The sequence below is a fragment of the Mirounga leonina genome, unplaced genomic scaffold, assembly GCF_011800145.1.
Source record: "Mirounga leonina isolate KUSES-001 unplaced genomic scaffold, KU_Mleo_1.0 Mir_176, whole genome shotgun sequence".
Classification (NCBI taxonomy): Eukaryota; Metazoa; Chordata; class Mammalia; order Carnivora; family Phocidae; genus Mirounga; species Mirounga leonina.
In genome coordinates, this window is record NW_023270454.1 from 18,098,491 (window position 1) to 18,123,017 (window position 24,527).

The window sequence follows — 24,527 nt, forward strand, 5'->3', positions numbered from 1 at the left end:
AAGCAGAAGAAAATAATGCAAGAGACTGGATCTGCTACTCAATACGTTGTTTATAGCCATACACACAGGCCTAGGTTCTTGTGAACAAACAAGTTAAGAGTATTAAACCCCCATGTGTTTAGGTATCAGAATTGTCTTCCACAGTCTTGAGCAGAGGGCTCTGTGCATCCAGTCACATGAGGTGTAGACAGAGCACTTGTTTGGTGTCTTCCTCAGTATTCCTGGCTGACCTTCCTCAGTGTTCCTGGCTGAGCCTAACTTAGCATACATTCTCTTCACCACCAGTGTTTGCATCTGTGGCCTGCAGTTTGCAGTCAGGGCTATTGGAGCAGGCTCTGTAAAATATCTAAATAGGAACCCAGGATGACAGGCTGGGTGACTTACCATATTTTCTTAAGTGCAAATAAGTTACTAGGAAGGATATCCTTTCCTCGTCCCTGCCTACTATTATCTCGTCAACATCCTTGCATAAGCTCAGGACGACTAAGAAGAGAAAGCACACTCTACTGTTAGCAAGTACTTGCTGTGAACATTTCAAGGAGGGCACATCTTACCTACAAAATTATCATCTAAACTGTTTTGAACTAAGTGACTGAAAAGTGAACATTAGCAAACTAGCTGATTTTAAGAAATGTAGTGGCAGTAATCTGTCATGGCTAGTCTAGACAGCTGCTGGTTGGAGAAGTTTGGTTTTGAATCTTTCTGTACCATTCACTAGATTTTCATGTTAACGTGCCTGCCATTTAAAGGTGCTGCGTCTTGATTTCTTCAGATACAAACTGGGCCCTATTTAACAAATTAGTGATAGTGTATCTAACTGGGCTTAGCGACCTTAGCGACTGTTCCTTTCCCTTTTCTGAATTGCAACGGAGCAGAATAATCAAGGAGCCAGGCAATGTATACGCCTTGAGACCGTATTCGCATTCTTCGGTCTTCCGACTATGTTCACCGTTTTGTGGTCACACCATGATTCTAACAGTGTTGAATTTATAGTAATAACTGAAAATAGTAACACCTACAGGAAGGAACATGTGAAATACCTTCTGACATGAGGATGGCCTGAGGGAGAGCGGGGACTGCGACCTCTCTGGTTGACAGCCTGTACCATTAGGCGTCCAGTACAACTGATGCGGCCCTGGCAGAGACATCAGGAAAAGACGTGATTTTCCATGCAAAACAGCTAACCATTAAGCACCATGTTTATTGTCCTGTTCTCCGTAAGACATTATTTAACAGACCGACATGCCATATTAGTGTTGACACCAGTCCCTCTCAGAAATGTACTTTCCCTGAGTTAAACTCCTCGCTAAACTCTGTACTAATTAAGGAACTGGGTGACTAGGTCTTCCTTTGAACTACTCAAAAAGCTTTACTGTTTTATCTAGAATGGTATTTAAAATGACAATCCTGACTGAATTAATTATAATCTGCTATGGTCTCCCTAACACATGATGTTGAATTGTAAGACACAGCAGAAGGACATTGTCTTGCGAGAATTCCATTTTCATGCTCAAATATCTATTCGTTGTAGCTAATTCTGAAATCAAACAAGATGATTTTAGTTTTCTGACAGATCTTTTTAGGAATAGATATATATTAAATGTTAGTAGTATTCCTTCTAAAAACCATATATTAAAAGGGATACCAGCATGATGAAATGAGCATTATATGAGAGGTACGCACGGGGATGACAAGGAGAGTGACTATAGGTTACCATGTTCCCATGAAATGAGCATAATTGTGATTTAAAAACCAGAAGCAGTGAGATACCTAAAATATGTGGGTTGTATGATATGGGCCTATCTAATGAAAAGCTATCTTTTAATCTCTCAAGTTTTATCTCTTAAATTTATCTCTCAAATTGAAAAACTGATATAAGTGCTGTCCTAGGACAGACAAAAGTAATACTTAGAGGACTCAGATGACATGAATAAATCACCATTGTTACTTTGGTTTTTTGTTTTAGCCCCTTTTTTTTCCCCTATTACATCTAGAGTAGCAAAATAGATGATTTTCTCCTCTTATATCCCAGGAGAATGTGAGCAGTTGTACTTCTAAATTCTGATGATGGCGAGGGAACAGCGAGAGGAAAAATGAGAAGCAGATAATGAATGATTAGACTTAGGGATTTCTAGCTCACAGTGGATGAGCCGCCCTCAGGTGCACTTCGTAGTCCAAATTTACCACTGACCCTCATTTTGCCAAGTTGCCAGTATAGACAGGTAACAGAAGCACAAGTGTTCTATATGTTTGGAGGAACTGCTGAGTTCCACCTGAGAATGAACTGGGGTGAGGGAGCACGGTGGTGGAGGGGACACAGAGAAACTCCCATAGCAGGATTCGGTGAAGGGCAGGAATCCAGTCAGCAGGACCATCCAGGTCTCCCCCAGACGGGACTTCTTTGGGGCCTTGATCACTCCGAAAAGGCAAAGACACATAGTATTGTAATGCAGACAGATGGTAACTATCAAATAGAAAGAGGGGGCCGTAAAGAAACAAAACTGAAGTAGTCTTATCCCATTAGATATGTAACCTCCTCTAGCAGTCACAGTATTTTCTATTGAGATATTTAAACACTGCCTTTCTTGAAAATTTCCAAGGAGACATGAAGTGGATAACATTATGAGGGGGATTATTTCTAACTCAGATTTGTTCTATTTAAAGTTCAGGCCACACGATGGAAATTCTCTCATGCTAAGCTCTTGGCAAACAACTTGGAAGTCCCCCTAAGCTAGCCTGAAATCTGAAAATGAATTTCATCTAACCCCTCCAAATCTATGCCTGCTACAAAAAATCTAGACATGACTTGCTTAGGAGACCCCCGTTAAAATTACCCAACTAATGCATCATCGCAGCTGCTTTAACAAGTGAACATGTTAGATCCATGATTCTTTTGGGGGCCAAAGGCAGGGGAATTTTATGTTTTGTTTTACACAGATAGCTTCAAAATTGTAGTGATATGGGATATGGCTTCCTTATTATTTGCTGTACTACTTAAGCAAATCATTTTAATCTGGATAGATTAAAATAGATCTATATAATTTGGATAGACTCTTCCTTGTGGTTTAAAACCCAGAGGATCCACAAGGGAGGTTAACATCAACTAATCATTTATGTGGTTAGAAAAAGATGTAAGTTAAATTCAGCCTTTAACCTTGAATTTGGGGAAGCAGATAAAAAAATTTTCTCTAACCTGGATTTGAGTTTTGACTTTCCTAACACTGGGCAAATAACCATATTTGTTCAAGGCTTTGTTTCTTCTTCTGTAAAAACCAGGGCACGATATATCTGTCTCACACAGATGTTGTAAAGATTAAATGACACAACCTAAGATGATCTTTATCTTCCAAATATCAAATAGATCTTGATATCATAAATTATCACTATTAGTCATTGCGGGTATTGTTTTTCTAGACATTATGTATGCACAGACATGCATCAAGATGATATTTAGGGGTCCCGACACCTTTGTTCAAAGACTCCAATAAATTTCTCCAAGTGGTTATACTTTGCGTGAGTACGCCCTTACCTCCTTTTTTTGATTCCTTCAAATGCCTCTTTTAACGATGGTCTCCCCTGCCTCTCAGTCCTTTTTTAATTTTAATTTTTTAATTATGTTAATCACCATACATAGCATCATTAGTTTTGATGTACTGTTCCATGATTCATTGTTTGCCTATTAACACCCAGTGCTCCATGCAGAACGTGCCTCTTTAATACCCATCATCAAGCTAACCCACCCTCCCATCCCCCTCCCCTCTAGAACCCTCAGTTTGTTTCTCAGAGTCCATAGTCTCTCATGGTTCGTCTCCCCCTCTGATTTCCCCCCCTTCATTTTTCCCTTCCTACTATCTTTTTTTAACATATAATGTATTATTTGTTTCAGAGGTACAGGTCTGTGATTCATCAGTCTTACACAATTCACAGTGCTCACCGTAGCACATAGCCTCCCCAATGTCTATCACCCAGCCACCCCATGCCTCATGGTTGGAAGACCTAAATGTGAGACAGGAGTCCATCAAAATCCTAAAGGAGAACACAGGCAGCAACCTCTTTGACCTCAGCCGCAGCAACTTCTTCCCTCAGTGCTCTTAACACTGGAATGAGCCCTAGTTACCTTTGTATGACCCTCCTTAGCTCTGGAGTCAGTCTAGGTTTGTAAACCAGGCCTGTCCCTTATAAATGAGTGACATTAGACAGGTAACTTAACCTCCTAAGTGAGCTTCCTTATCTATAAAATAGAACCATATAGTTAATCAATCTTGCATGGTGGGTTCTTACGAAGATTAAATGAGTTAATAGGTGTAAAGCACTTAGTCTTGTGTTTTGCACATAGTAAACACTCAAAATGTTAAGTCATTATAGCACTGAATATGGATATAATTATAATAATGACCAGATGGATATGAAGCATCCCTTAGAATTATTTTAAAAACAATTTTTTTTCATATGCAGTGGGGTTTTCTTTCCTTCTTTCCTTCCTTTTTCCTTCCTCCCTCCGTCCCTCTCTTTCTTTCCTTTTGTATTAGGATATAATTTACTCCAAAGGAAAAATGTATGCTATTGCTTGAAAGGTGCCAGGCACACTGGTATATTCAACATGTTCATTTATGTAATGGCTGCATTTGAGGTGTAAGATAAAAGATGTCCTACTCAACTCTAACCATTTGACTCTGCTTAGTTTAGATAAACCCTGACTCCTCTTCCCTCTCCAAAAAATAGGGTCAAGAGGTTGGCATACTACTCTCTAAAGATTACACATTTCTACAATGTTTTCAAGATTTTTACTGCTACTGCTTAGAAACATATACACAAATACTGCCGCAGAATATCTTTATACCCAAATTTAAGAAAAAGGAATATGTCACCATTTGTCACCTTTTTAACTCCTACACCATGTTTCACTTCTGAACATAAAAGGGAATGGCATGATCTTCAGGAGGCAGAATTATGAGTTTGATAATACAGTGATATTGGCCAAATATATATATTACTAACCAATAAATGACCAGGAGCATTTAGAAAGCAACCAAACTAACAAGTTGTATAATTTTGACATTTTTATTTGGGGAAAAAACCCCAGAATTCAGTGAAACACTTTTGAAAACATACACACAATTCAAAGTTCAGATTTTTAAGTTTGGACGTCTTATTTATGAAGGTCATACAAAATTTTAATCATACTAATATGCCAGTTAACCCTAGTAATCGTCGTGACTTCCAGGCTCTGATGCACATTAGTGCTGTTTGTTGCCTTTGCTTTTAACTTTCTCATTTCTATCGACTTTATTATTAACACATGAAGGAATAATGGAAGTGAATGTTTAAATGAGCCAGGAAACCTTCTAATGCTAAAACAAAACACAAGCAAACCCATTTCTTAAATTTAATTCAGCTGTGTGTTACTTTTCTATTCCAAACAAATCCACAGAGTTTAAAGCTATAGAACAAGTAATAAGTTTGAATTCTTAATGCGATTATGTATTAAACATCCAGCTTGTAAAGATTATTTATGCCTCACACAAGGCCAATTATTTATATGGAAATAACAATTATATTTGGAATATAATTGGAAATTATAATATGGAAATATATATATATAATATGGAAATAACATTTATATTTCCTAGCTTATGAAATTTAACTGTGGCACACGGGTCTTTATAAAAGCTTGCCACTTGTATACATAATGCAATTGAGGAAACATCAAGTTGCAAAACAGCCCTTCCAAACTCCAAGTGCAGCACAGAGTAACTTAGCAACACAACAAAACAAAGTGAAACATTCATGTTTAGATTTAGTTGTGTCTTAAAGATAGGATTAGAGTCTAAAACTGCATTTGTGATCCGCATTTGGCATGTTTGGTGTAGCACTGCATAATCACTCATTGTTTCACTCAACTATGTGATTGCTTTGGTCTCTCATGAATTGCCCGAGCAGCACACGCTGAGTGTGATACACAGTGTCCAGTAGATGTTTAGGGCTGTGTGTTCATCCCAAGTAGAAGTTGGATGCAGTCAACAATATCTAACGTGTTTCTTATTCCCCAAAGATGAACCCAGGTGGAAAAATATTCTATGAAATATTTTGCTGAACTTTAGTATTTCTCTCTTTCCTTGGTTCTCACCCTTTCCCTTGGCTGCTCTCTGTGATTACTTTCCACTGCTCCGGGAAGCTCTGCCGTCTGTGTTTCATTACTGAGCTCATTTTTCCACCCCAGCCTTTTCCTCTTTCCCTTGGTTATTTCACATCATGTATACTACAGTGTACCAGAAAAATCAGATGTCGTTGTCTCCCTTTCAACCAAATATATTTAAAGTGTGAAAAAAGTTTAAGGTAACCAGACGGTATCGAGGAATCAGGGAATCAACTTAAGTTTTGACTATATGCTTTTGGGATTAATGTATCCTAAAAAATTCAGCTTTCGGGGTGTCTGGGTGGTTCAGTCCTTAAGCGTCTGCCTTCGGCGCAGGTCATGATCCCGGGGTCCTGGGATCGAGTCCCACATCGGGCTCCCTGCTCGGTGGGAAGCCTGCTTCTCCCTCTCCCACTCCCCCTGCTTGTGTTCCCTCTCTCGCTGTGTCTCTGTCAAAATAAATAAAACCTTAAAAAAAAAAAAATTCAGCTTTGACTTTTCAAAATTTTCTCAGTGCCTTATATCATGCTTCTTTTAAATCATGTTTTTTTTTAAAGATTTTATTTATGAGAGAGGGAGAGGGCGCGCATGCGCATGAGCGAGTACTAGTGGGGGGAGGGGCAAAGGGGGGAGAAGCAGGCTCCCCGCTGAGCAGGGAGCCCAATGTGGGGCTCGATCCCAGGACCCTGAGATCATGACCTGAGCCATCCAGGTGCTCCTCAAATCATGTTTTAATTCACAAATTACAAGAATGGCAAAATACCTTAACATATAATAACAAAGTAGAGATTAAAACTGTTAAACATTTCTGTTATGGTATTCCTATAAGCAACAAAGGATAACCTATATCAAGGATTAAGTAAAAAAATGGTCTGCTGTTTGTCATGGTTTAAATACCTCTTTGTCTTTCTAATGGGTAGTGAAGTCTGTCCAGTTCCTAGTGATAGCTCACAAAACGTACATCTGGTATATCTGCACATACCTGCTACTGAAGACGCCAGGAGAGAGCGGGAGTTCTATTCTTGAAATTAAAATCAACCAGGCAACATGCTGAGACTTGGAATAGCAATTAATACCAAGTACCCTAAATATAAAAATTCTTTCACAGCAATTTCCATCTGAGGTCTACATGCCCACTTTTAGGATTTCCTCAGATTCTCTTCACAAGTTTCCCCTCCTGTGCCTGCCTTTGCTCATTTAGGTAGAAAAGGAGACATAATTTAGTCTTACCCCCTTTAATTAGAATACAGGCTGGATCAGCTAACCTTGAGGGGCAGCTGGAATTCTAGGTTTTGGAACTGCTTTGGTTTCTGTGCCCTCTGGAGTTCTTGGACTCTTTTGCTGCCTCTGACAGACCAGAGCAGTCATACTCCTGTTTGCTGAAATCACATGGGATATTCTGTTCTGGGCCGGGCTCTTGGCTACCTGACATAAACTGGTCCACTTCTCTTTCTTTGTCTTCTCTTCAAAGGGTAGAGGCCAAGAACGGGAGAGGGTTAACTTTGGGACGTGTCCTGGGATCCAGGACGTGTCCTGAATTCACTGGGGACTGGAACGAGGGCCTTGGCAGCTCTCTTTTGGGCCTTCCTTTGGCCCCAAGTGTGCTGGGAGCAGAGCAACTTCCCAGCTTCATGTGTGGCTCCTGTCAGCTGCGCTGGGGGTGCGGCCCGTCGCGAGCCCACGGCTCCCCACGGCACCCCCCGCCCAGGCCCACAGCTGTGGCAGTTGTGGCAAAGCCACATCCGCTGCCTGGCGCACTCCTTTCCCATGGGGGTGGTAAAAAGGAAAAGCCGGGAGGTCAGAGGACCACACACCGGCAACATGTTGGGGAGAAACTCCATCCCAAACTGACTTGCTTGCTCCAGCAGTAGGACTGGAATATCTAGAAACAGAACCATCCTTTACACCCTAATTCCACAGGCTTCCGCCCACTTTCAGGGCTGCTGCTTTAAGACAGGGTTATTAGTGTCTCTGAATTAAAATAATGACAATAACGAGCTTTTACTGAAAGCCTGTTCCGTGCCACGTAGACGGAATGCATGACTTAAATCCATACGATTATTCTCGTTTCATAGAAGAGGAAAGAGAGGTTAGGTGACTTGCTAAAGGTCACATGAGTGGTGAGGGGCAGAGGCAGAAATTCAACTCAGATCTGTCTGATGCCAAAGTTCATGCTCTTAACCCCTGAACTCCACGTGTACACTTAGGCTTTTCAGTAGCACCAGCACTATTCTGCATTTCTGGTCTTTGTTGTGTCATTTCATTTTTTTTATTTCTTTCCCTTCCTCCTCTTCTGTGTTCCCAAGGGGATCTTCAGCAGCCCTCCTTCATCTAGTGACTTCATCATAACCTGTCAGTAGTTTAATGCTTGGAGGCTGGCATGTAGTCTCCAACTCTGCTCATGGCCAGGAGAGTCCCTCCCCGTTTCGATTTTCCACATGTAAAACTACATTAGTGTAATTTGAAGAAGACTAGAAGCAGACTCATAATTGCAATTTTACATTTATGTTCTTTGTTCTAAAAAACCACAGACTCCAATAACGGTTTAAAACATTCACTAGGAAAAATGCCTCAAAATTAACATCAGGACCAGGACTGGCAAGTGCTTAAGGAACACAGTTAATTCAACCTCTTATAAGACATTTCAACCTTTCTAGGGGAGAGAGGGATAAATGGACCTAGCATGAAGAAAAATTCTGGATTTTTTCTGAGTTCTCCACTATTATTTTAATAGGCAGAAAATTGAAATTTGTTAATAGTCAAGGAAACATACTTAAATTATAATAAGAAAAAAGCAAGTTCCACTTTTTTCCCCTCAAATCCTCCAAACATGAACACAAAGTATTACAATGTAACTTTTAGTTAAAGTTGTGCTTTTGACTTTTTTCAAGGTGACGGTCATGTTATTCACTGATTGAAAAATTAGAACCTCAAGAAAATGCATATTTAATATGGAAACTGTGACTTCTGCTGACTTTGTAAAATTACCCCGTCATACATTGAGCTCTGAAGGTACAAAATCACTTCTTACTCATTTTTGCATCCTTCCTACCCAGCACAGTGCCTAAACATACCTGACACTCAGAAAAGAACTTGCAGGCTTGACTTAGGAACCTGATACCCAGTAGCTGCCTATTAAATTCTAAATAGTCAGCTGATTTTTTGACCCTAAATCTAAGGGCAAAAACAAGAGAACACATTTGGATGGAAACTAATCCTGAATGCCATACATAGATGCTATCAAAATTATAATTTGTCTACATTTATATACTTAAATTCCATTGAATTAAGTAAGTGTATGTATTTCTTTAAATTGAAATATTTTACTTTTTGAGGATTTTTTTACTACAGCATATTTATGTATGCCACTCACTATCCTTTTCTCCTTTTTTTTTCTTCAAGAACTTAATCCTATCTGAAATGATATTATTTATGTATGTGTTTACTGGCTTATTTTCTACCTCAGGACTTTGTTCTGGCCACCACTGCAACCCCACCACCAGCATAAGAAATGTACCTTTCAGGCACTGGTTAAGATTTGTAGGACGAATACACATCTGCACTGGAATTATTCATGTGAAAAACACCTGATGGAATAAGTAAATACTAATGAAATAAAGAATTTTTCTATCCTCCGAACCAAAATGGATGTAGAATTTGGGGAGATAGTTTCAAGTCAAAGAAATGATTCCACCTTTTAATTAAACAGTTCCTTTCTCCAAGTAAATGCCTGTAAGTGCTACGCACAGAACTGAAGCCAGACCTATACCCTTAATCTTTACCTGAGGGTTTGCAGCCATAATTGTGTAATTGCCGTCATCATCTAGGGTGGAGGCCGTGGTGTGGAGAGAGCAGGTCCCATCAAGATCTCTTTGAATGGTGTAGTGATCATTCTTTGGAGAGATCTGCTTCCCATCTTTAAACCAATAGATCTGTGAGAGGAAACAGTGACGGAAGATTAAGGATGTGTGTAGTACTACTCTATTAGGGGAATTGGTAAATACGAACTGTGTGGCCTGCAGAGCTGATAGGAGTTTTCATGTTAAAATGTTAAACAGAACATCTTAATAGGAAATTGACTTTTGAGTGAAAAAACTAGGTAACAAACAGGTTTAATTCTATTTTAGTTTTTAAAAATTATGTATCTTTTAAAAATTTTAAAATGTATATAAGTATTCACATTATTCACATATTTTTTACATATTATTTATATGGACTGATCTATATTGAACGTGGACAGTGGTTAGTTCTGGGGTGGCTCTACAGGCATTTTTCTTTTTGCTTCTATTTTCACATGTACTGAATGAAATGCACTGAAGGAAAATGTGTTACTTGTAAAGCAAAGGGAAGAAGGTAAAAAGGTTATTTTAGAGAATAACAGTTGAACTCTAACCATTCCGCTGAATTGTGTTAGACCAAACGGCAGTGAGGAAGGAGCAACAGTTAGGGATTGGTGATGGGTGAGCTCTACTGCTTTAACTCTGGGCCAAGGAGCAGATGCTCAAAGGGGGCACCTAGGTGGCTCAGCTGGTTAAGCAGATGCCTTTGGCTCAGGTCAGGATCCCGGGGTCCTGGGATTGAGTCCCGCATCGGGCTCCCTCCTCTGCGGGGAGCCTGCTTCTCCCTCTGCTTGTGCTCTCTCTCTCTGTGTCGAATAAATAAAGTCTTTAAAAAAAATTTAAAAAAAGTTTGTCCACTCTCCCCACTGTTAAAGAAAACACAGTAGTATTTAAACTTACAATAATTTTCCATAATATTTTAACTTGGTTTGATAGAAAATTAAATGTGAAGAATAAATTAAAAATAAATCTGGACTAAATAACACATTTTAAAATGGTCAAACTACCTCTTTCGCAGGTCCTACCACCTTCCCTGATCTTTAAATAAAATCACTGGTCCGCGGATCCCCTATGATTTAGTTATTATTTCTGACAGCGGAGACATGGGGCCATAATGATGAATCACAGGGCCACCGGCCCTCACATGACTGAGATGCTGAACCAATGCCTGCATCAACCCACCTCCAGACTTAATGGTTAGGGAACTAAACAAATCCCCCTTTCTAAAGCCGCAACAAGTTCTTTGTTGTCAGCTGTTGTTCCTGGCATCCTAAAGCATTCCTAGCTCATTCCTAACAGAAGAAACCTACTTTAGAACCTTCAGGTTTTAAAATGAACTTCTTCCTTAATGTAAATCCATATGCAAATTGAGACCACAACTGGCACTCAAATTCAGCTCTCTATGAAAGCCTCTGAATCTGAAAAATCTCTTTGAAACTTATATTTTAAGAAAGGAACAGCTAGAAGTGTATAGCACTAAATAAGCACATGAATAATTGGGATCTGACTGCTGAAACTTTTCCAACCCCTATTTTTTCAATTAGCTCTGAATTTACAGACTATATTATTAATCTCCAGAATCTAAAAATGGATCAACTAGACTCATAACTCTCAGTTCTAAAAATTAGATAAAGCATGATACTTCATAACTATCATTCTCTTCTTGGTGGTTTTATGTTTTCTGATGGAACAAAGAAGCTGTGATTAGTATACAATTTCTTCCTTTTGCATTCTTGCCACTATGCCAGGTCTTCAGACTTGTTTCTTTCCTTTAATCATACTTCTCACCTTCATTGTACTTGGAATACGACTTTCAAATGAGAATTAGGAAGTAGTTCCAACAATTTTACCAAGACTGCTAATCAGAGGGAAGGGGAGAGTACAAGAGATGAAAACAGGGTGAATTAGAAATTCTTTCCCATCTTCTCATGTTTCCATATGGAACAAGCATGTCAAGGGCAGAATACAATTAAAAAAAAATAACCAAAAAAAAGGATGTATTTTTTTAAACATGATGAATATCCCGTACTTTAATAGTCCTAACGTAATTTGTATACCATGTGTGGAAGAAAAAGAACCACAGTGAGGACAGGAGGGAGGAAGGGGAAGAAGGAAGCAAAGGTGAAAGAAGACAATAAAAATTCTTAAAAAATTAAGCCTCTTAAAGTTGTGAAACATTTAAATTCCTACTAGAAAAGCAGAGTTATGTTAAACACAACAGCTCATCTTTCAGGTGAACATAGCGTTCTTTAAAACAAGAATTAGTGATCTTAGAACTTAATGACCTTAAGCCTTGAGTAAGATTTAAAAATAACAAGGGATCTTTGTGAAGATTTTGGAAGCTTAACATACAATTTCTTGTTGAGTTTCATTCATAAGCTGCACATTTATTTTTAGTACATGAATTTGTTATGTTTGTGAATACAGAGCAATTATCCAAATTATGCCAAGAATAAAGAAGTTTTCTCAATTATTATAAAAGTCTCATCTTATTAGAAGGTAGATATGCATTTGAAAACTTAAGGCTGTTTTCTTTGCTTTTTCTCTGTGATACCACTGTTAAGCTTTTAATTTCAGTGAGTGTATTTTTCATTTCGATATGCTTATTTTACACATTTGCTTGGGCTTTGGTACTGTCCTGTTAAGTTTCTAGTTCTTTTATTTCTTTATTTTTATTTTTTAAAAAGATTTTATTTATTTGAGAGAGGGAGAGAGAGTGAGCAAGCATGAGTGGGGTGAGGGGCAGAGGGAGAAGCAGAATCCCCACTGAGCAGGAAGCCTGCCGCAGGATTCGATCGTAGGACTCTGGGATCATGACCTGAGCTGAAGGCAGACACTTAACCCACGGAGCCACCCAGATGCCCCCAGATTCTCTTTCTTTTAAAATTGTTTCAATCATTTTAAACATAGTTATTTTATAGTTTGCTTAAGGCCGTTCAATAGTGTGCAATACTTGAGTTTCTATTTTCTTGTTTCTTTTGCTATTGATTCTCCTTATCGTTGTTTCCCATATGGTTTGTAAGTTTTTACTGTGAATTTCTTCTTCCTCCCTCTTAACCTACCGAAGTTTGATATGCCCCAAATTGTGAGAGTGTTCTCTAGGGCAGTTTTTGCTTGAGTCTGCCAGAAACAAGGATTTTAATCATCCTGGACTAAATTTCATATTAATTTTGCAGCTTTTGGCTTCATATCATGTGAAAGTCTAAATGTGGAGTTTCCATTTCTCATGGGCATCTTTTTTATTCTTTTCTTCCAAGTTCCAGGGAAAAGTGTAATTCTGTTTATTGCTTTCTGGACTAGTGAGCAATTATTCTCGCCTCCCTTTACAGACTGGGCAACTCTTTATCCAGCTGTTTCCATGTGTCTGTAGGAAGAGGGCTTCCATCTAGGTCAGCCTAGTCCTCTTGAGTATCAGAAGTTCCTCTGAATATCCTTTCTCAACAGTATTCTGGCCCCTAGCCCCTTTGTAAATACAGGAAGCTTTGGTTTTGTAGATGAAAGATCTGAAGTTTTTATAATCCATGGTAAGCACTGCTTCTCTCTATGATACACAGCATGGGGTTTGTGTTCAAGCCTGGCCGCTCACCAGCTCCCTGACCTTGGACAAGTTAATCAAACCTCACTGAGCTCAGTTCTGTCACCTGCAATTTGGGAGTGACACTGATAACATCACGTGAGTAAATGCTGTAGGTATACGAAAAGCTCTTGTCGATTGTTATTCTCTTATTCTATTCTTCAAACCCAAACTCTACTCTTCTACTCTTTTTGGTTTCTAATGCCTCCTGAGGAAGGCCCTGAACTTAAATAGTACTTCGAACATTTTACATCATGGGTCCTGAGAAAGGTAGTCTGTATCTCTTCCTCCTATTATACACACTGTATTTTGGAAGCCAAACTTCCACAGAAAACAGAACTCTTAAAAAGCTATGTTTTCAGCTTACCTTTGGCTTTGGATTCCCAGTCACCCTGCATGTGAAAGTTACAGGCATTCCCTCAAAGATCTTGTAATGTTTTAGCTTCATCTCAAAGAACGGTGCCACTCCATTTTCCACAGGCACGTCCCCATACTGAATGTCATCACCCGATTCATCCACAGGAGACCTCTCTAGCCTGTACTCGATTTCACTGATGAGTCTCTGTTCACAGCTGGAGACTTTGTATTCCTGTATCAGGCGGAAAAAGGTCATGTTAGCAACCTCAGTCCCGTGTGGTCCCACGTGTCTCAGGAGTCTTATTCTCCTCTCCAATGAGGCACTCAGAAGACAGTGATCTTTTTACCAGAGACTTAAAAACAAGTCTGAACCCAACTGAATTCCATATAAAACAAAAAACATCTGGAAGTAAGTATATATGATATTTCAAATTGTCTTCAGGTCTTATCATCCTCCTCCCCCCAAAAAACTATGAAGATGAATTTCTTTCTCTCTTCTCTTGGGGGGTGTGGGGAAAGAAAGAAAAAGGCAACAGCTTTGTATTCCTAAACTGTTCATAAAAATAAAACACGATGGAACACCGGTTTCTTTCTGTAGGTGAAAGCTGTGCAGGGCAGTGCCACGCTTCAGAAAGGTGACAGTGTGCGTGGCTAGCAGCTGCAGGGTTACAGAGCATTTCATCAAGCGGGTAACGGAAAACATGGCATTTTTTTTCACTCCTAATAATCCTCAGCCACATAGCCTCTGAACTCCTCCTCAGCTTTGCAGCTAGTAGGAACTACTCTCCACCCTCTTTAAAAGAAAAATGGAATTGACAGTCCAGTCAAAATTCTGATTAAAAAGACAAAAGCAGAGTAGCCATCAACATCCTATGGTGATGAAGGGGGATCCTACAGTTCACTTGCTTACAAAAAGCACAATGGAAACAAGGCAGCCCATTATAAAATACTGTCTTTAGTAACAAATAAAAGATGTTTTAACTAGGTTTTCTCATAAAGAAGCTACCCCACCTTTGAAAAACTGTTGTCTTGAGGGAAGAAATATAAGAGTATGAGTAAAACTGCAAAAAATACAGTTGTTTTGTTTTAATTACTATCAAATTAATCAGTTTAAGAATCAGCGCGTTTTCCCCCAGAAAGGTGTAACAAATGAGAAACTTTTAACAATTTACAGTTCAGAGTATTCAATGGTGACAGAATCAAATTCAAGTTTGTAATATATGACAAAAAGCACACTACAGTAATTCTGTTCATCTGATATTAAAACAGACACTGGTCATAGTATTTGTAATTAATACGTGGCAGTCAAGATAGATACACAGGTAAACAAGGAAGAACACAAGAAACAGACACAGTGAAAGACCGGAAGGAGAAGAAAGGTGAAAAGCTTAACCTTTTGACCGTCCAGAGGACTCCCTACAGAAGCATGAGGAGACCCAATTTCCTGTAATGGTAGAAAAAAAGAAGTGAAGACTAATAATAGAAATAAGAACCTAGCAAGATTTCTAGTTTTAAGTGAAATTTTTGTGGTAGCAATATTTAACACCGAAAAATCTTCAGATACTGAAGGCAGAGCTGTTTCTCAACATCTATGAGAGTTTACTTGATCCTTTAAGCGTTTTAAAAAGCTTTCTTTAATCTGGAGACTACATCTGGAAACTCCAAGCAGAAGCAGTGGAGATTATAAAACAGCTTACATCAAATCCGTGAAGGGACTTTTTTTTTGCGGCAGCGGGGGAACAAAAATAGCAATTTAGGTTTTCTGCTGATTAGTGATTTCTAACTGTATATGTGAAGGAAAAGAAAGACATCATTTTTTCTATACACAGATATTTTACTTTGACTAGATGTTAAGAACATAACTGGAAATATTCACTACCTATTTCACACAGTTTCAGTGAAAATATGTTTCTCCCCAGAGACGGTTTTGCATTAAAGCACAGGATGGGAAAATCAGAACAATACTTGAAAGGAGACTAAACTGATCAGTAAGAAAATAAAAAGAACAGGTATCACTGACTGAAATAACTCTTACCAGTCACGTAACACACCTGTCTGGCACACGCTATGTGCTCACTAATTATTAGCTATGAGCTTGACTGGTGATATTAATACTGCTTTTCTTTGACTTGCCCTCTACTTCCCACAGAACTGAGCCCAAGAACAGTGTCCATAAAGAGGATGGGGAGAGGGGACAGAATAATTAATATTTTTCTAATTAGTCCAGAGGAACACAGTACCTGATTAGCTGTTTCCTCTTCTGGCTCCTGAATATTAAAGACAGCTGCACTGTCAGCACCTAGCAGTCGACGAGCCATTCTCTCTTCATAGGTGAGCCTCTAAGCAAAGCAGTCACAAAAATTACAAAGTTAGAAAATTCACAATTACATACTGCCTCACGATAAGGAATTTTAAAAAATGAGTTTTGGTGTTTTCTGTAACTATTTTCTCTCAACCTTCAGATGCCTGTATGTAAAAGGGGTCTGTTTCTTTCCCTTCCTTCTGGTGTTCTGTCACCTCCCCTTCTGGTCTTAGTGGCTTAATCCAGTGTTGGGGGCCACCAACTGGTACAGCCCAAATTCAAGGTGAATATAATAACCAAACAAGGCAGAAGCCACACAGAAAATAGCTGTCATATCCTCATCCTTCATGACACATACAGAGAAAAAAGATATTCAAATAGCAAAATTTTTTTTTAAAAAAGGAAATGTTCTTTCCATAGCCATCCACAAGCTTCAAACCAGCCTAATGGGCTCCCAGCCTCTGGTAAGGGAAGTTTTAGACCAGCGGGCAGCGGGGGTCCCCTCTGCTTGGGGTTCTCAGCTCTACGGACATTTCCTAGGCTGCTGTGTAGCAGGTGAATGTAGGCCAATGTAAGGGTCCACAAAGAATGGTCGCACATGGCTGAATTAGCAAAAGGACTGCTAAAGATACTTGCCAAAGCTAATATCCATAATTTGAGATTCTGCTCAGAGGCGGACTGCTTGCTTGCCCATCAGGCAAAGTGGCAACGTTTTTGCATCTAGCAGCCAGGACTCTAGATTTGGCCAAAACATATTTGTGGAGCCATTCTTACACAGAAGAAATGCCAGTGTTTTTGTTCTGTCTGTTGGGCTGTTTCCTGCCTTTGAGTTTTGGTTCTAAAATGCCTTAGAATTACAGGTCTGGGAAGAACTTTCAGAGACCCTCTGTCCCATAAACAAGTGTTTGATTCAAAATAGAGAATAATTAGTAAGGCAGAATCTTAAAAAAATACAGAAGTTATTTCCGTAAACTTCCCAACTTCTGAACATAGATGCAAATTCTATTGGAAACTCTCTAATCAGGAAAATATGTTGAATAAATTTACAATTTCCAGTAATTGCTGGTTCTAGTCCCAGCTGAAACCGGGAAGTGAAACAAGTCAGTGCCAAATGACAAACAGTCCTAAAGTTCGTATTATTTCATTTACTAAAGAAGGGGTGGGGATAAGACGAGGTAGGTGTTTGGTGCATGGACTGTCTCAGTCCAAGTATGTTATTATTTAAATTAATTTTCTCACATCTGTTAAAGAATCACTGAATTCCATTTTCAAAAAGAGTTTTAAATACCTGCTCTCTTAAAAGCCTTCCTAATGTTTTCATGGATAACTGCATCAACATCAAAGGTAGGACTGGAGTAATGTCCACCCTTTTCCTTATAAGCAGAAATATCAATTTGATACCTAGTCCTTTGCCAGAATGCACCTGCTACCAGTAAAAGCCAAATTTACTTCAGTTTTGTTTCTAAACCCCTAGGCCATGTGGATGTCCAAGCCCTGTCCACAGAAGCCAAAAATAAGTAACAGAATAATATGCAACACTAGGAAAAAGTTGTCCTTTTAAACTCAAATGTGGAAATCTATGGAACTTGTTGTGAATGTCGTTTGCTGCTAAACAGATCGATAAACATATAATATACATAGTATGCTATAACAACTTCTTAAGTCTCTTTAACCAAGAGAATCTTAGTCCATAAGGAATATTTAAACAGAGACCCAAAAAACCCCAAAAAACTGGAGAAATGCCTCTACTTGGCTGGCGTTCCCATAAGTATTTGTTTTAATCTTTCAAAGGCTTTAGTTGACAGAGCCAGGGGAAACTTCCAGAGTATGCACATTTACACATGCAATTACTTATTTCAGGGAGAAAAATATTTTCCCTTTGTTAAAATCTTCTATTCTCAGTGAAATGAATGACCAACACAAGATCTCATTAGAATTTTAATCTTCCTGAACTCAGATTAGGATGCCCTAATAATTAAAAGCAGCATTCAGCACCCCTCCTCTACCCTCCACCTTTCCAATCAAACATGCTCTGTTCTCACATTTTCATTTATCAATGTGTGAGAATTAAAATTCCTAGAAAACATTTAACATAGAGTGCTTTCTACTCTGAAAAAGATATCTGAGAGGAAGCTTTTATACAAAGAGGCCCTTTTCTTCTTCTACTTAAGAGCCGGACCAATTTTTCTGGTGATAATTCCAAAATAAAGCCACCAAAGGCTCCTTTTCTTCACCTGGGAAATCTTATTTGTGAGACTTGTTCTTCCTGTCCCCTTAAAAATACTCGGATGTAGTAAGAGGAAGGGTTAGTAAAAAATGAGAAACAACTGGTGAGGAAACATTTAAGTCCAATGGTGAAAACATCTTCTACACATATATTGTTTACCAGATCTGTACAGATAGCAGAACAATACTGTGAAACAAGCATTACTCTTTCAGATTACTGAATCAGTATCTAGTAATGGTCTACTAGAACAGTACTGGACTTCAGGGGTCATTTCCTCAGTAAAGATAGTCTTCGTGTAGAAGGAGTACATGCCAGAGAATCCACATTCTCCTTTTGGTACTTGTGGTAGATATAGATCATTCCAGAGCATACCTTCCCCCTCCTACCCAGCCCAGATTTGTTCCCTTTTCTTTGTAATGCTGCAATTCCTCATTTGTTTTACTCCCCACCTTAAAATCAGCCCTTCCTCTTTATCTCCAACTTGCTAACTTCACTCCAAGACTGCAGGAAAGAGTGGAGGCCAAGTAGAGGGAAGCCTTTCCACTTTTCTCCCTTTTCCCCAGATTCAGGCCATAATGCTAAGAAGAACACAGATTTAGGGGTAATGAAATCAACTTTGTGGACAAAGTACAAGAACCAAAGTGAAGGAAGAGCTCTCTGACGTGGGCAGCTAATATTCCAAGTTCAGGCCCCAAATCCATCTCTGTGTACCGGCTGGCCATTGTTCAGGAGGTCCTCCTTGAAGCGAAGTTTTCGTTCCAGGTCTTGAATGACAGCATCCTTTGTGCCTTGAATCTCCTCATCAGAAGCTATTCTAGCAGTTCTATTGGCCTTCTTTGGAAATCCCCTGCAGGACAAAAGCACAAGGCAGTGGAGTCACTTGTCAGGCACATAAATCCAAGTCAAACATTCAAGTCCAGCAAAGACAGTACAATGTGTCAATGTCAGTGCCCACTCTTCTCTAATGCTTTGTCTATTCCAGTTAATTATGGAAAGAACCATGGAAGCCGGTTTCGCTGTTTGGGTAACACTAACTCGAACCAGTTTTCAGAGAAAGTGGACATACTTTAGGGAGTGTGTCTCAGTGGTTAGAGAAATGCCAAGAATAGGGAAGGCTTGTATTTTAGTCCCAGGGAGGCAGCAATGTAAAGTGAAAACACAATGTGATTTGTAATCACAGCTGGGTTTAAAATCTGGCTCTGCCTGGTATTAGGTTTGTGACTTTGGGCAAGTTTTTCAACATTTCCTATAAATAAGTATAAACATATATACCATAGATGGCTATTGAGAAGATTTGAGAGAGAACATATTTCTTTCATACTTTCATAAGTTCAGTCCTTCTGATCCTTTGCAATCAATTTATTCAACAACAGTGTCTAGCTCATTCTAAGCAAATATTGTTTGTTATCTTCCCTTCTATCCTGATTTGATTAGAGGAGGAGGCCAATGTTATAAAAGGTCTAGTTTATGCTAAAGGGTCCTAGAAGGTCTGCAGGTCCTGCTATGCCTGGTACCCCCCAACACCCCAAGCCTCCTAAACCTCCTGGAGAGCCTGGGGCTCTTAAGTAAGTGACACCTCAGAACTTTTCTTTCCCAGGGCAGCAACAATGCCCTGGGCCATGTGAGCCAGGGGTCACTGGGTACCGGATGCTTGATGGGTGGGCAATCACTTTTGTTGGTGCCTTAAGCAATTTGCTTCCTACTTCCCTTCCTTTTCCCTCATAGGGCTGTGGGTAAAGATTCAAGAGAAATAGAATATACTAAACGGTAGTGAAAATGAATGACCTGTAGCTACTCATATCGCCCAAGTTGAATTTCAAAGATGTAATGTCGAGTTTAAAAAAGCCAAGTTAAAGAATACATAAAACATGCTTCCATTTATCAACAGACAAAAGCTAAGCAGTCTTCTGCCAGGGTAGGGGTTCTCAAAGGGTGGTCCTTGGACCAGCGGCACCCACATCACCTGAGAAACTGTTAGGAATGCAGATTTTTGGACTCACTCCTGACCTACTGAATCAGAAACTCGGGTTAGGGTCCAGCAATCTGTGTTTTAACAAGTCCTCTAGGTGATTCTGATATATAAAAAAAGTTTGAGAAATAAACTTAGGGAAACATACATATATAAACCACTAAGACAAGAGAAGGATTAACTCAGATATTCAGGGTAGTGGTTATCTCTCGGGGGGGCAGTTGTGGATGTGACTGGGGAGGGTGACATAGGGAGCCCTCAAAGGTACTAGAAACAGGCATGATTTTTATTATTATTCTTTCAAACTATACATATACCTTGTATATGCTTCCTTATTTATATGTTTTATAATAAGACATTTTTAAGTTAAAAGAAAGGTTTACTGCAAATATGTCAAGGCACCATGTGCTGGATACCATGTCACTGATAAGGTAGAAAGCCCTAGTAAGGCTGAGGATGTAAATTAACACCAAGGTTCACCAAACTCTCTGCTCACCATTTCACCCAAAAATGCCCGGAACAAGACAGTCACTACATTGGCAAGAGAAAACAGAGTATCCTGTAACCGCGGTGCACTCCGCCCTCAGCAGTAATACCGTGGAGTCCTGAGGCCTGTGCCCCTCCCGTCCATTCCCGTTTCCTTGCTGAACCTCCCCTGATTTTGTGGGGTGTTCACCCTCCAATGTGCTTAGAGAAGGTGACCCCCTCCCCAAACTCAGGGGTGACTGACCTAAGGTGAGTGGTGTCAATCCTGTGGACAGTGGTTTATGTGGCTAGAGGCATGTGATGGAGCCTGGCTGCTGAGATGGGGGCAATGGGGAGGGGCTCTAGTTAAACATTTCTCACCTCTACAAGCAACACACAGGAAGAAATGCCCCCCGCCCTTTTACTGGCTACCACTGTGTCAAAATGCCCCAAACTGCCCCACTCACACCAAGCACAAGGGAGAACCCGCAACATGCTGATGGTGGCAGCTTGGAAAGACAGAGACCCCGGAGCCCTGATGATGTTTCTGGGACACGGGTGACCTATCCGTGGAGTCACCTGCCCCCACACTTGTTATGTAGATCAATAAACCAGGAGCATTTAATCTATTGGTAGTCGAGTCTTCTGATGCCTATCGCAGAAAATACCCTGACAGCTTTTCCAGGTTCTTCCTTTTCTAGTCGTAGGGCAAATGGAGGGGGTTAAACACTGGTATTAAAGAAAAGATTGTGATATCGTATCCTACTGCCTGGGAATTGATCTTGGTTTTTAAGGCATGGGGCAGTGAAGCTGTGACACATGAACAGCAAGAGCCACAGGAATCGTGACCTCTAACCTCAATTTTTAGAACCATACAATCCTTCAATGAAAATGTGTATTCTGTGCCAGCCTTTCTGGGCCCAGCGCCTCTGGCCCTTAGGACAGATGTGGTCAGCCTGCAGGCTTCAGTTTAATGTCCCCTCGGAAAGGAGGACCCTGACCAAGTCTACCCATTAGTTACTTATATCATGTTTCTTTTCTTCATAGCACTCATCAAACTTTATTAATATATGTTCTTGTTAATGGCCTCTCTCGCACCCTGCCTCTCTGGTTAATCGCAGTGCTTGTCAAACAGCAGACCCGAAAATAATATTCATGGAGTAAGTGAATGGATGTACTATCTATCTTCACTTCCTTTTTTTTTTTTTAAAGATTTTATTTACTGGGGACACCTGGGTGGCTCAGTTGGTTTAACATCTGCCTTTGGCTCAGGTCATGATCTCCGGGTCCTGGGACCAGGCCCCGAGTCGGGCTCCCTGCTCAGCGGGGAGTTTGCTTCTCCCTCTCCTCTGTCCCTTTCCCCCTGCTTGGGCTCTCTCTTTCTCCAAATAAGTAAGTAAATAAAATCTTTTTTTAAAAGATTTAAAAAATTTTTTTTAAATCTTTTAATTTTATTAATAATTAATTATTTAATTTAATTATTATTTAAATTATTAAAATAAATAATTAATTTTATTAATTAAAAAATTAAATTTTTAAAAAATCTTTTTAAAAATTTTACTTGAGAGAGGAAGAGCAGGGCTGGGAAGAGCAGGGCTGGGAAGGGTGGTCGGGGAGGGAAAAAGGCAGAGGGAGAAACAGACTCCCCACTGAACAGGGAGCCGACTCAGGGTGATCCCAGGACCCTGGGATCATGACCTGAGCTGAAGGCAGATACTCAACCGACTGAGCCACCCAGGTGCCCCTCTATCTTCACTTCTGATCTCTCTCTACCTTCCCCCCTCAGGCAAGAAAAATTGTCCCAAAGCCATCTATATTCAAACCACATGTAAAAAGTCAGGCTCAGAACACATACAAATTACACAGTTTTGGAAATAAAGTTCTGTGCTGCTTTTGACTAAAGCCTTAACATCTGCAAACTAGAAGAGGTACGTTCTGAAGTCACCTAAAAGGTAAAATGAAAGCCAGCTCTGTGTTACATCACATATTATTGGGAACACACGGGTTCCCATTATTATTTTAAACTTGACAACATAAATGAGCTGCACAACTATGTGATGACATGCAGCACTGATGACAGAAGCTTCACTGTGTCCCTGCGGGCACAATACACTGAGAGCCGTGTTCTCTGCACAGATAAGAAAGAAAGGGGCAAAGCGTGGCTATCAAGGCCCGAACAGATCACCTAAACAACAGAAACAGAGAACTGGTCTTTTAAAAGACAGCCACAAGTCGTCTTGAACAAGTACACACCTGTCTGTTCACGACAGAGTAAGTCCTGGGGCTTACAAAGCATTTCTCAGTATACCGGACTCTATAGGGAACTTAGGCATGACTGCTCTGGGACATTTCATAGAGAGGCCATTCACCTTGGTTTGGATTCTTGCCACCCAGGTATTTTGTTTCAGAGAGTACAATTAAAATTACTCTTTGACCCAAATAAAAACCCTGATCATTCTATGTTTCTTTTAGCAAGGGGATTCCCTAAACACAGCAAGATCCCAAGCATTAGAGGAGCATTTACTTCATCTCTGTTTCCTGCTATTTTATTTTATTTTTAATTTTTATTTTATTTTTTTTTTCAAATTTTATTTATTTGAGACAGAGAGAAAGAGAGAGAGAGAGAGAGAGAGAGAGCACATGAGAGGGGGAGGGTCAGAGGGAGAAGCAGGCTCCCTGCCGAGCAGGGAGCCTGATGCAGGACTCGATCCAGGGACTCCAGGATCATGACCTGAGCCGAAGGCAGTCGCTTAACCAACTGAGCCACCCAGGCGCCCCATATTTCCTGCTACTTTAAAGACATTATTTTCTCTTACAGAATTTAAGGTACACATTTACTTGGTTCTGAACAATTAACACTGAAATCAAATCAATCAGTTGAAAGATTTTTAAATGTCTAACAGTCACTGCACAAATACTAATTGAGTATCTAGTACGGCACAGTGCTGGGCAAACACATCAATACAAATTCTGTTAAGCCTGTAACTCCACAGTTGGTTTGTAAGATGAGTGACTGTGTCACCTGATGACTTCTTGGAATTCTGTGCAGTAGAAATTCTGTGCATAAAAGTTAAAAACAGTAATACAACAAAAGTGTTATCACTGTAGCCTAAAAAGTATTCTACGTGACAAGGAGAAGATAGTCAAATCCTGCAGGGTGGTCTTTGATTTCGGAGGGGTTGATAATCCAGTTGGAGAATAAATGAAGGAACAAGCCATGTTGTAGTAATTCTAGGTGCAATGGGAGCTAAAGAAGTCGAAGAGAGTGCTGGCTAGCATGACTGCAGAAGACTCCAAGAAAGAGGTAGAATCTGGGATCCTGGAAGATGATGAGGATGCAGATGAATAGAGATGGGAGAGGAAGGAATTCAGACTCAGCAGTTATAAAGGTGCAGAAGGGATAATCTCTTATTTTTTATTGCTTAAAACACTGTGGTTTGGGCTAGTTACTAATGGCTACATGCCTCTATTACCTCCTCTGTAAAGTGTAAAATGTGGGTATTAATAGCATATACCTCATAGGATTATTAGGAAAATGACACGAGCTAAGACATATTAAGCACTTGGATCCGTGCCTGGCATACTAAGGGTGGCTCTGGAGAGGCCAATGGGAACTGTCCAGTATGGAAGTGAATCAGGGAGACGAAACTGGCTGAGG

At 39.9% G+C, this 24,527-nt stretch overlaps 2 protein-coding genes across 8 annotated transcripts in view; one reads left to right on the forward strand and one right to left on the reverse strand.

The window, feature by feature from the left end:
• The window catches only part of CBR4 (carbonyl reductase 4), a 99,170-nt gene extending 84,236 nt beyond the window's left edge, over positions 1-14,934 (forward strand). The window contains exon 5 of the mRNA XM_035022740.1: positions 13,530-14,934. Within this exon, the coding sequence (XP_034878631.1) occupies positions 13,530-13,633 (104 nt within the window). The 3' untranslated portion in view covers positions 13,634-14,934. The remainder of the gene's footprint in view (positions 1-13,529) is intronic.
• The window catches only part of PALLD (palladin, cytoskeletal associated protein), a 428,477-nt gene that overhangs the window by 10,814 nt on the left and 393,136 nt on the right, over positions 1-24,527 (reverse strand). For 5 of the 7 annotated variants that reach the window (XM_035022734.1, XM_035022731.1, XM_035022737.1 and 2 more), the window contains 6 exons: positions 19,147-19,282; positions 16,147-16,245; positions 15,300-15,350; positions 13,917-14,138; positions 9,919-10,068; positions 1,041-1,135 (listed from right to left, as the gene is read on the reverse strand). In XM_035022734.1, the coding sequence (XP_034878625.1) occupies positions 1,041-1,135; positions 9,919-10,068; positions 13,917-14,138; positions 15,300-15,350; positions 16,147-16,245; positions 19,147-19,282 (753 nt within the window). The remainder of the gene's footprint in view (positions 1-1,040; positions 1,136-9,918; positions 10,069-13,916; positions 14,139-15,299; positions 15,351-16,146; positions 16,246-19,146; positions 19,283-24,527) is intronic. The other 2 variants (XM_035022736.1, XM_035022732.1) reach the window with 1 other exon arrangement.